The 12976-nt window shown below is 42.4% G+C and overlaps 1 protein-coding gene and 1 long non-coding RNA gene across 22 annotated transcripts in view; one reads left to right on the top strand and one right to left on the bottom strand.

The window, feature by feature from the left end:
- The window catches only part of SATB1 (SATB homeobox 1), a 93873-nt gene extending 88563 nt beyond the window's left edge, over positions 1–5310 (top strand). For 6 of the 20 annotated variants that reach the window (XM_068935357.1, XM_068935373.1, XM_068935360.1 and 3 more), the window contains 3 exons: positions 163–366; positions 885–980; positions 3595–5310. In XM_068935357.1, coding sequence (XP_068791458.1) covers positions 163–366; positions 885–980; positions 3595–4077 — 783 coding nt within the window. In that variant the 3' untranslated portion in view covers positions 4078–5310. Of the gene's footprint in view, positions 1–162; positions 367–884; positions 981–2161; positions 3536–3594 lie in introns of those variants that run through there. The other 14 variants (XM_068935376.1, XM_068935365.1, XM_068935367.1 and 11 more) reach the window with 7 other exon arrangements.
- Positions 1–12976, bottom strand: part of LOC138066332 (uncharacterized) — a 155899-nt gene that overhangs the window by 38707 nt on the left and 104216 nt on the right. The window lies entirely within an intron of this gene.

Below are 12976 nucleotides of genomic sequence, written 5' to 3'. Positions count from 1 at the left end.
TTGGTGTATCCATGTCTGCTTTAAACCCAGCATTGAAAGAGAAAGCCATTTCTAACCAGGAGAGAGCGTGCGAGAATGCAGCGTTGCTAAAGTACGCGTGTCGCCCTCCTTTGCCCCTCGTGAAGTGAGGAAAACTAATATTTTGCTGGTGTTATCTTCAAGGGGTGGCTCTGTGAGCTGTTACGTTGGAAAGAAGATCCCTCACCAGAGAACAGGACCCTCTGGGAGAATCTCTCCATGATCCGAAGGTTCCTCAGTCTTCCTCAGCCTGAACGAGATGCCATTTATGAACAAGAAAGCAATGCAGTTCATCACCATGGTGACAGGCCTTCCCACATTATCCATGTTCCAGCAGAACAGATTCAGGTTAGTTTACCTTGGCCAATCCAGCAGAGCACTAAGTAAATAAAGCTTTAAACGTAGCAAAGGAAATTAGTGTTTCTTTCCTTCTGGCCAGGCTAAATGCAGGTCTCCTCCTAGCGAGAGATAACGGTGCGCTGCCATCCACCACCAGGATTGAAAGGAGAGCAGGTGACCACCCACGTCTTTGTTTTGGTTTGCTTTTTTTAAGCTTGCATAGATATGACGGCTCACGTGCACCTGTTTGTCGGTGAAGGAGCAGTCGCCCGTGTTAGCTGTCCATAGCTAGACAGACGTCAGGATCGAACGACAGAAGTACTTGGCATTGTTTTTCAAATATGTTTCCAAAAAGGTGCGAGGAAATTATGCTGTCATCCAAAACCTTAAGTACAGTCAGAAACCTTCAAGAGCAGTGGTTCACCTCAGGTAGGAGTGAAGGGAAGGGGACCCAGCCAGAATCCTCATCCCATTTTAACCCCAGCTGAGACCTGGGATGAGTCAATGTTTGTTTGTTTTTCCTTTAGAGCCCCTCTCCCACCACCCTTGGGAAAGGAGAGCATAGAGGCGCTTTCTTACCAGGCCTGCTGACCACTGGACCGTGGCTGGGTGCTGCTCCGCAGGTGAGCTGGCACGAGTTCAACGGGTCAGGGAGAGAAACGAGGGCTTTCAGGACCCGCTCCACACCACGTCTTATATCCCAGAGCAGCCGTAGCAGGGCCGTGTCATTCGGGGATGTGCAACCGCTCCGCTCGCACAGTAACCGTGTGTACGAGCGAGGTGGCCCGCAAACCCCAGAGCGTGGCTGGCTGTTGTTTTCGGGAGCGTAGGGTGGTTCGGCAGCGTGGACTGTTGCCTCTCCGAGCCCAAGGCTCTTTAATCCCTTCCCATTAAAGATCTGAGGTCAGCCTTTTATCTGCTTCCTCTTAAAGGGCAGAAATTACAGATGCTTTTCAGAGCTCTCAACTGAGACCTAGGGTATCACTTGTATTACCTATGTAGAAAAATGTTTACAAAGCTAGGAAGGATAGAGTTATCTAGCAGCCAGAAACAACATGAGTGTATATTAAAGATAAAGCAAACTGAATAAGACAATCCCTTAGGATATCAAGTACTAAAATAATTGTGAAAGCCTGGAAACTTACTGTTTGATTTAGCAAAAAGAGAGAGAAAGATCTATATTAAGTAATAAAACAGCACTTGTTTGAAAATGTACATTGTTTTTAATAAAATCACTTCTTAAGGGGATAAAAGGAGAAGCTTCTGCGCAGTATAAGCATTCTACCACTATGCCACTTATTTAGATTTTCTTGCCTTGTTGATAAGTTGTGTGTTTGATCTTACAAATATTATTCACATAAGCAGTTGCATTGTCATCTCTTAATATGACTTGTAAGAGTAAGGATTGGGAGATTGGACCTGAGTTTTGTCTATGCTCTTCTACACTGTAATTGTTGCAGATGCATAAATATGTAGTTAAGACACAAGTTTTCAAAGATGTATATACAAAGCCTCCAGTCTTGTAAGAATTTTATGTGCTGGGAGTAGAGTCTTGAATCTCTTTGGGATTGCTTGAATGGGACTGCTCACAGACCATAAAACATGAATGTATGTGAATAAGGATGAGACAAGAGCCCTAATTGTGTCTGATTTTACAATAATAAGATCAGTCAGAGCAGTGGCTCCTAAAGTGCATGCTGAGACCTATGTGAAGTCTCCACAACTACAAGTGGCACTGCAAAGTGGACAGAAATACAGTTCATCCAATATTTACATTGTTTGTACAATATTTTGTGCTACTTAGGGTCTGCAACTGGGCTGCAAATGGAAGTTTGGGAACCACTGCTGACTGACACACACAAAACTGCCAAGGAGAGACTCACAAAGGGAAATGAAATCTAGTGATAGCAACTGCCTGTTTTGCTGCTGTTGTTTTTTAATTACTGGTGGTTTGTACCATATGATGAGAAATTTGCTGACCCAAAATATCTTACTAACCAGTGCTTCCTGTGCTGTAAAGCAAAAGAATTGTCAACAAAAACAGTTGCTGATAAATTTACTTTTGCTTTTAAACATGATCTTATAATGTACCGTACTCCAGTGCTGAATGAGAAAAACATTTCTGTCCCTAGGGCTCAGTGCCTCACCTTTTAAGAATGTTTCTGAATCCATGCTTGCAAAACTTCATTTTAAGCTCTTGTTAATTATTTACATCATGATTTGCTTTATCTTATTCTTCTGATGTGCATACTGGCTCATTTTTATTGCTTAAATTTTTGGAATGCAGCATGTTCCCTTCTCATAATAATAGTGCAACTTATTTAGAGCTTTTCATCTTAGTGCTTTATAAATATTAACTAAATAATACCCAGCACAAACACTGAAGCAGGTAAATACGTTTGTTCCCTGTTTATATGTTGGGATACTTGAGCACAGGCAAGACAGACACTCTCTGAGACCACAGGCAAGATGGGCCAGAGCCAGAACTGGAAATAAAGAATTCCTACCTCCAGATCTCTTTGTCCTTGTCGAGACTGGCTTTAACAGCATGACAGTAGACACTTCCAGCTAACGCATTCTGTCGTAATATTTGCAAGTTTGACAGGACTTCAGTGCATACTAAGGTCAGATCAGTAGTGGGATATTTTAGCGCTTAGCTAAAATGCTCCCCTGCTCCCTGTTCCCCCCAACCCCTTAGTCTAGCCATTGCGAGAGATTTGCAGCCCTTGTGTTTGGGCAGCAGCTGCTGCTGCTGGCAGAGCTCCTGTGTGTTTGCCCTCATCTGGCACTTTTCTCACTTTGCCCTTGCTACAGTTCTGGCTAAGCTGGTCAAGTTAATCCTGTACTATGTCACCTACTTAGCATTTTGTCTTGTCTGCACTTGACTTGTGGAGCGCATTCATTAAAATTTGTTAGCTAAACCACACCGATATCACGTCATCTGCGTTTTCAATGAGACAAAGCCTGACTGTTCCACCTGTCTGTCTATAGCCCTCTTTCCCTTTATCCTGAGTCTCTGTTTACACACATACAGACACATGTGAGATATGCAGGGGGTTACTAATTCATATTTTAATTCCGGTTCTCCTTAGTACCAGCAATAATGAGTCCTTTTCTTTTCTCTTTAACTTACTGAGCCTTTGTTTGTAGCTTTGCAAATTCTCCTCTGGATTTGCTTGATGACACAAAAAACGAACAAGATTACACGTACGAAAAATGATGTGCTTTGTCTTGCAGCAGCAGCAGCAGCAGCAACAGCAACAGCAGCAGCAACAGCAACAGCAACCAGGTCCCAGACTACCCCCAAGGCAACCGACAGTAGCATCACCAGCTGAATCTGAGGATGAAAATCGTCAGAAGCCCCGACCGCGAACAAAGATTTCTGTTGAAGCCCTCGGGATCCTGCAGAGTTTCATACAAGATGTAGGCCTGTATCCAGACGAAGAAGCAATCCAGACTCTCTCCGCTCAGCTTGACCTACCCAAGTACACCATTATCAAGTTCTTTCAGAACCAGCGATATTATCTCAAGCACCATGGGAAGCTGAAGGACAATTCTGGTTTGGAGGTGGATGTGGCAGAATACAAGGAGGAAGAGTTGCTCAAGGATTTAGAAGACAGCATCCAAGACAAAAATGCAAACACGCTTTTTTCAGTTAAACTAGAAGAAGAGTTATCAGTAGAAGGGAACACAGAGATTAATGCTGAATTGAAAGACTGATCTAAAAGTATTATTTTCATTCAACAGTGCCACTGGTATTTACTAATGAAATGAAAATTCCATCTTGCGTTCTGTCAAAAACCTTTATTATTCATTGTTTGGCCAATGAATCTTCCAAAACTTGCACAAAAGTTGAAAAAAAGGATAATGCAGACTGCACTAGATGTTTTACTCTGTTTTACAAACTGCTTCGCAGCAACAGATGAAGCGTTGAGGATTGTTTGATATTAATTTGTGTTCACTGGATACACTGTGAGTGTACCCAATAAGCATGATACCAGTGATTTTGATTCTGGAGCCTTCAGACAAGCATTACAACTTTTGTGATTTACTGTTTTTTGTTTCTGTTTTGTTCTTGTTTTTTAATTATTACTGTAGCACTCCACACTTGATCTTTGGAAACTCACATTTATTTAAAAAAATAAAATAAAAAGAGTTTGTTACTCTTGTTCTATTGTATGTTACAAAAGAACTATAGACTGTGGAATGCAGTTTAAAGATAACATATGCCAACAAATGCCTTGTATTATATGGCACTGCCGTAATTCAGATTTGTTTTCTTTTGGAAATAAAGGTCACTGTATTTTTTTTCCATTCTCATTGTTACATGGTTTTAAAGAAAATGAAAAAGAAAATGTGAAACACAATTTAGTCCTCATTATTTATTTGTAGAACCTGCAGCATCATGTTGTAATTAATTTTTTTGGAAGTTTCCGTTAAATGTAATATTGCTTCTCTTGTTATCATACTGATTTTTTTTTCTATTTATAAATGTATTTTGATGGGCAGTAAAACAAAGTGTCTTAAAAGTTTTAAATAGAGAAAATGTGCTTTACACAGTTGCCTATAAAAAGTGCTCTATGTTATCCAAGCAATTCATACTATAAGCTTCACTCTTATTGTTGTATGCAATTTTTACTATCATGCAAATAAGCTTAGGTAAATAAAACTAATAGATCACCTTAGAAACTTATGCAATTAATGTGAAAATAATTGATGTTTGCAATGTGTCTTCCTTTGGTTTACAATCAATTTTAAAGCTACAGCTGTATAAATTTTCTGTATAAAGGTGTATTTCTTTTTTATGAGTTTATTGCTATGAAAACACCAGTTATTTTGTTACAGCTGGCTGTTTTTATAAGTGTATCACAATTTTCTTTATGCAGAAATGTTCTGACTAGGAGTGGTTATTGACTGTAACTACACAATTAAAATTGTTTGTATGGTATGATATGGCAGGGTTTGTCTGCGTATGTGTATATCTGGGAGGAATGACTTGTTCTTAGTGCACATTGTACCTTCTTGCCACCACTTTGAAGATGACATTTCAATTGTTCTCTTTCAAAATCACAAACAGATTTGTTTAATGACCTTCTTAAAATTTGAATTTAGATAATATACTTCCAAAAGAAACTGAGTTTGGTTATGAAAATAACCAAATTACCTGTCTTTTCCTGGTTTAAAAACTTGCCTGCCCAACAGAGATAGCAGGATATTATTGAGTCAAAAGGCTATCAGGCATAAACATATTTACAGTTCCTGGCAGTAATGCACTTATAATGGATACAGCTGGTTTTATTTTACACTGGAATTATGCTAACACTATTCCTTACACTAATGTATAAACGTTAAAAAAAGCATTAATAGTCACAAAGTAAATAGGAAAGATGGGCTTTGCATATAGCAGTCCCCTTCTGAGCAAGATTATTTTTAATGATCACTAATAAGGTTGTTGATAAAGCCATGATAATTGGTGAGCTCTGCATTTATGCAAAATTTGTGTCTTAAGCTAGAGAGAACTCTATGGTCAAAAGCTGTGAAGTATACACTTGTTCTCTTTGCTTACAAGAGAAAAAACTGAAGCCTGGTGTGACTCTGCTTTTAACATTAGATTCAAATTCAAATTCAGTGCCCTTATTCTAAAATGATTAAAAGTTTGCAAAGTGCCATCAGGATCAGTTTCAAAAGCACAAGTGACACTTATGTTCTAGAAAACGTCTCCTTTTAGCTCTATAATTCTTTAAGAAGCTCCATAGTAGGTAGCAAAACTGGTGTTCTCTCCACGTGTTTAAAATTGCCCTGAGTTGCCAGGCCCCTCATCACTGCACCCATCAAGATTGCTAAGTGGCCCCCTGTTCCCAGGCACCGCACCCCTCGGGCACTCGTAGGGCTACATGGGGGCTGTGCAGTCATTCAGGCCTGGGATCCAGTCCGGTTTAAAATTAGCCCAGAAAAGAGCCTTTCTATCACTCTGGGAGGGAAACAAGCCTTGGGAGGCACAGGTAGCGTAAACTGGCATTGCAGCGCGAGGAAAGGACAGTCAAGACTGTGCTCTTGCTTAAGGGAGTTGTAATAGCTATAAAGCTAATGACAGCCAAAATCTGCACTGGTTTCACAAGGCTGCACTGGTTGCACCCGAAGCCTAGACCGAGGAGTCCCCTGTGTTACCGCTGGAGCCCTTATCTCAGACGGGATCATTCTTTCGTGCAGCTGCTTGGTGTTAGGAGGGTTCCCCGTTCACAGCGGTGTGTCGGGACCAGCTCTGGCCCAGGCCATGCGAGTTGGTTTGATGTGAAGGGCAACATCGCTGGCTGAAGTGCCAAGCAACCATTGCAATTGGGCTGCTTAAGAAAAAGACCCACTAGTTTAAACTAATGTGTGTGCACATGCTCTGACAAGTGGGGTAGAAAGGAAAGTAAAGGGAAGAATTTCCTGGGGTACACTTTTCTCCACCCTGAAAGCTAAGTCATGCAGCGTTTCTAATGCCAGAAATAGGGCAACAAGTACAACACCCTATAAAAGCAGAAGACCAAGTACTACAGAAATGTTTATAAAATTGTCTTTGCTATTTTGAAAGCAATTTCCTTTTCTTTTGTCCTTTCAAGTTTTATGGATGCTGATGTAGAGACCATGTGGGCCTGCAGATGGTTAATATAGCTGTTTCTCCTCCATTATCTTTGCTTTTCCTTCTCTTAGCCTTGCTGAGGTTTTCTTTCAAGTAGCTCAGCCTCTGCAGTCATATGTTACCTGCACCCAGGTTTGAATGAGTGCGAGTGCATTGTTATGTCCAGTGAGCAGGCTACAAACAGTCTTGTACCTTGGCCTAAGTGACCAATAATAACTTTGTTAGATCCTTAGTGGCATTTTCAAAGGTAATTTAGGTATTTAGGATCCCAACATTATGAGGATGCAAGAGATTTGCCATAAGGGGTTAGGCTACTGCAAACATGTCACCTCGACTCATGGACCAGATAGTCTACCTGGAAAATACCTTACGTCCTTTTGTGTTCCTTTTTCTTACCGTGCGGTATAATGTCCTAAAATGACTTCCAATTTCTGCAAAAACTATGAAATTAGATGGACTTTTGTAATGAGGTATAAGGATCTTTCTAAACGCGACACAAACTGAGACATCAAAACACTGTTAGCTGGGGAGTTGTTAGTAGAACTCACCAGCTAGCAGCACTTTACTGGTAGCTTAGGAGAGCACATGGAAAGAGAGTGTTTTATATATACTTAGGAAAGTATGTGGAAAGAATACTGTTACTTGGATCAAAATTTAAGCTGTGAAGAAAGCCAAACGCCTAAGCCAAATGCCTAAAAAAGAGGGAACTGAGTGCTGGGTGGGGATGGCAAGACTTAGCTCTTGCTATAAACTGAAAGTATTTACCATGTTTTATGGTGCATAGCATAAAAAGTGGAATATTTTTACTCTGTGCTGGTTCCCATTAATCTGTATGTAAGTGACAAGATTTATGCATATGTGATAGAGCATGTGTCTCCAGCATGTGTTTCCAAGTCTGAAATACATCAAAGAGTGCCCAGATTCCCAGAAGGCCATGGCCCTGGGACAGTCTGAAGACCCAATCACACATACTTATAAAGACTCCCTACCCTGCAATACAGGATTTCTAAATCTGTGTTTCATGTAGTTGCTTTAAACTGCTCAGGAGATGCAGAAAAAATCTCCAGGTTTTAAAGTAAATTATTCTGCTTAATTTTTTTCTAAGTTCAGAAGGTACAGCCAATGGGGAAGGAAGGGAAGGTTCCCCCAAAAAATTTAAACAGAGACATTGTGAGTCAGTATTTTGGTTGTCAAATGGGAAAGCACCAAATACTGCTACCAGATCCATTTGCCAAAGCAAATGCCCCATATGTTAAGAACAGCCACTGTAGATTAGGTACCACAAAAGGTCTGCTTGAGCATCAGGTATTAGCATTTCTGCTTAACCTATTGAGCATGTGGTCTCATGTCAGGTATGTTACAGAGACCAAAGGTTTTCTGATTTTACATAATGATTTATATTGTGCTTTCAGTAACAGTTGCACTGCAAAGCAGAGATATAAATACACTCCTAGGCCCTTTTTTGCACACAGATGTAATTTTAGTTTGTTCTTCTTACAGTGCCTTGTGTCCACACAGCCCTTTCCTACAACAAATGAGCCAATAACTCAAACTGCATTAAGTGATCCTCCTTGGAACAGGAGTAGCTCTACTTGGCAGCGAGTCTGTTTGCGTTCGGGTTCATGGGGAAGCCTTCCCGCCAGCCCCGCTCCTGGCAGGCTGCCCACACTCCTGCTCAGCATCATTTTGCTTCAGCCTGGCCGGTGTGCCCTTCCTGCTCCAGGGCATCTGCCCAAATGCCCTCTCGACCGCTCACATGTGAGCGCTCAGGTAGATGTGCCCCAGTTTGGTATGAGGCAGCAAGGACTGAATATGCCTAGTGACACTTGCCTTTTATAGTTGCCATTTACACCGCAAGCCCTGCAGAGTTGCTGAAACAGGCTACTCTGGAAAGAAAGTCAGGAGCAAATTGTCAGGAGCAAATTCACCAAGAGGCGGGTGGGTAGTTTCTGAGCTGGTGGAGGAGAGGGCCCACAGGCCCAGAGAGGAGCCAGGAACAGAAAAGAGCTCCAGCTGAGGTGTTCAAAGGTCAGACAAGGACAGGAACATCACGAAAGGTCCCAAAATTGACCCTTACGTGGAGGAACATGTTCTTTTTACAAGCCACGCTGCAGTGGTACCTGGGAATACTTTGAGGTTCTTCAAGACCCTACAGAAAATTTTCTTGACCCCCCATGTACGTTGGTCTATAATCATGGGATTTCCCTTGGCATGCAAGAGAGGATAACATAAAAAACTCCTTAGCTATGCAGGGTGAAGGAGATCCCCCAGCAGTATGTGCCCTGGTACCATGCCACCACACTGGGCACTCGGAGTTTTTTTTCCAGCTGTGGACCGATAGCTACCATGTCAGGTGACTTTCCATGTTACTTCCTTACACAAATGATCCACTAAAGCAATGTCCAGGCTGTAAAAAAATCTCATTTTCCCGCAGGATCACAGCCAACCACCAGCAGCACTTTTGCAGCCTCAAATCCATTTTTCCAAGCTGTCTCCTACAGCCCAGCTCCTCCTCAGACCAGATGTGCCACAGGAGTTAAAAAATTCAAGTGTGCTGTATGGCCCAGATGTTTGTCATAGTGTAAGAGAGCAGAGAAAAAAAAAACATCTGTTGTCTCACACAGTTATATAAACATGCACAGTTTCGAATTTTGGGGGTAAATAAGTTGCCCCAAGCAGGCTTCTGAGAGCTGTTGCAGGCCGCTATAGCCATCTTAAAGATCTACTCACAATGATTTGAAATTATTGGGGTCAGAAAAAATCATGCAGAATCCTACCAACTTTGCAACGGGCTTTCTTCCACGACAGAATTTAAAGCAAAGAGTGCTCTGCTTTGTCATTCATGTCATGCTTTGTCATAAGCAGCCTTTGCAAGACCAGCCTTACTGACGTTATTGACCTTCCACATCTGCATTAAAGCAAGACACGGAGCGCTGGTAGATAGCAGCACTGCCCACAGCTCTGCATCCCTGCTTGCCCCACCTCCAGGGGCTCCCATGCATGTAGCACACTCCACGATGGCTTATCTGTCCTTTAGTCACCCATCCTCGACTTAAACGCAGCCCTTCGCCCTCCCTACCCACCAATATTTTTAAGTGGGAAAAGCTATTTGGAAAACATCTTACCTCAAAGCAAACCGTGGAGGGGGAAGGTAGATGAGAATGTCCTTTCAAAAGTGTAGGAAAAGTGATGCTGTATCATTATCAGCTTGACAACTAGTACTGGGAAATAAGTACAGGTGTTGTTGTTGGCTTTCCTTAGCAGGCACAGAGCTATATCCCCAGCCTAATAGGGATTTAATGCCAGCTAAGAGACTGAAGGAAAAAGAAAAGGAGGCAGAACAAGAGAGAAAATATCTGGATACAAATTTATTAGGGGCAGTCATGCCTAGAGATGACTGGAGAATTACAAAAAGTCTTTTGTCTGTACAAAATAGGACACGAAGTTAACCATTAGCAAAAACTAAGTGAAGTGCATTCATGTTTCAGATACTGGATATAGGTATAGAGCATAGGAATTGCCTGCAGAAGTATGGTAAGAATGGCCAGAGCTATGGAGGTGTGTCAGAGGAAAGAATAAATAGAGAAGACTGGTAAAAAAGGTAGGGGTGCATTGCTTTTTTAACAAACATCTACAAAGTCGTGAGTGGCATGAGGAAAGTGAATACAGAAAGAAAATTCAAAATTTCTTGTAACACAAGAACTAGAGGCAGTGTTCAAGATTATTCACTAGCAGGTTAAAATCCAACAAAAAGGAGCAGTTTTCCATACATTTAATCTGTCAAACTCACTGCTACACACCTCTCCTGATACCAAAAATACAAAACTTTCAAAAAAGCTCCAAAGATTTATGAAAGCAAAGGGTTAATCTGATCTGCTTTCAAAGAGGTCAAGGACTATGTTCCACTTGGCACTGCCTGACAACATGAAGATTACCCTACACGGTGTCTTTACTGTAACCCACTTTTGGTATCCATGTGGACAGTATCCAGTATCCAATACCCAGCCAGGGCCATGGTTGCTTTCAGTGCTCCACAGCCACAAGTGAGACGAGTTGAGTGCTCTGAAATTTGCGCTCTGCTCTTGGTCAGGTCCTCTAAATGCACTTGGTACGCTTTAGTACCTACCTTGTTCATAAGTATCTTTTAAAACAACTGACCTGACCTTCATCGAGAAGTAGGTCACATCATTACTTACAAAACATTGCCTCCCTCATACACCAGTATAAAAATCTACACCCAAATCAGTTTGGCTGTTGTCACGGTACCAGTGCATTCACTATTCACAGCTGTGCTCTAACTGAAGTGAGAGTAAGATAAGGCTCTTTTGACCCTGTTTGCCTACCTAAGTCAGCCACTTTATCATCCGGTGCCACTTTTCTTTCAGTTACCCCTGTGCACATCCCACTCTCATTCAGGTCTAACTGAGTTACTTATCCTTTCTTTTTTTCAAAAGCCCACTAAAAAGGCCACACAGGAGAAAGGTAAATGATTCCAGGATGAGTGGAAAAAAGAGAAATTATCTATCTGCATCATCCCCTCATGAGACTTTGCTCCCAAGCTATTTAGGGGATTTTATGGGATGCCCAGAAGAATCACATAAATGTATTAGTTTGAGCCCAAGTCTCAAGAACTCCTCCAGTTGCCACTGGGCTTCCTGCAGTGTACTCAGAGGGAGCGGTGCGTTGGCCAGCAGGACGCCACAGCTAGGGAGACCTACACTGAGTGCTGAGCTGCACACAAGCATGCCACTGCTTTCAAGCACACTGTTGGGCAAAAAAAGCAGATCAAAGCAATACGATTGCCTGTCGTGTTTGCTACAGCTCATTCCTGAAGCTAGGGTGAATAGCCTAATCCAATGTATCATTCCTGTGCAGGCAGACCCTCAGGCTGGCATCGTGTCCTGTGGAGCCCGGCTCCAGAGCAAGCAACATCTGCTACAGGCTGCCCTAGGGCTTGGCTCCATATTGCCCTCCTCCTTTCCACCTTTATTTGAGAGATGCTTTCTGCAGCCTTTGAAGACCAAAACTCAGCTGTTTCGGGCCCTTTGGGCACTTACTCTCCTGCCATGGCCTGCACTGCTTGATCTTTCATCCACACTCTGGACCTTTAAAGATTAAAAGAATCAGATTTCCAGTGATTTAGTTTCAATTTCACGTGTTCTTGTTTTTGCAAATATAAGTTTACCTGCTTACCCATTTTCTCCCGTTTAATCAGTACATCAGCTGCTGATTACAACCACTGCCAGACAGTTAGGGGATGGGACAGTAAGTCCAGACTTTTAACCCACCAGGTCCAGCATGGAGCAGCTGCAAGAGCTCTGAGTAGCAGCTGCCCTTTTCCTACTGCAGCTGCTGAGCAGCTCTCCTAATGGTCTCTGACTATGTTGCCAGCGCAAGAGGAAAAACCTGCCTTCTTATCAAGAGTTCACAGTAAAGGCTTCAACGCCTTTCTGACTTAAGAAATCTGGGGAAACCCCAAGCCAGTTCCCACCCAGTCCGAACAGATTTAGGGTAGCCTGGGGGCTGCTCTACCTTGCACGCAGCCAGCAAACAAGTAAGAGCAGTAGATGAGACAGGAAAGCTTTTATTGGGTGTTGGTTCACCTCAGCTTGTTAAACAAACGCAGAGCCATAGGCCCTGGAGACTGCCTACCACAGGTGTACAGCATCTCTCCAGTTATCCCAGTTCACACGCTCAGGTGTACAGCATCTCTCTAGTTATCCCAGTTCACATGCTCTTGCTGAGGGGAGCTGGTCAGACGCTCCTCTTGTCGTGTTCTTGATACAGCATTTATTCAGCTAGGAGCTGAATCAAGCAGGGACTGACCAGTCTTTAGAGCTGCAGCATCTACTGAAAGAAAGACTGTTTCCAAAACACAAAAGTCCTTTTTTTTTGCATGCAAGAGGACAGAGCAATACCCAGGAATGGTTCTTTCCACACACTGTTTGACATTGGGACAGATATTCCTACAGTCTAAAGATACCTGTAGCAGTC

This window comes from Struthio camelus, chromosome 2 (genome assembly GCF_040807025.1).
Source record: "Struthio camelus isolate bStrCam1 chromosome 2, bStrCam1.hap1, whole genome shotgun sequence".
Classification (NCBI taxonomy): Eukaryota; Metazoa; Chordata; class Aves; order Struthioniformes; family Struthionidae; genus Struthio; species Struthio camelus.
The sequence above is the reverse complement of the archived record's forward strand: the minus strand, read 5'-3'. Positions and strand labels throughout refer to the sequence as shown.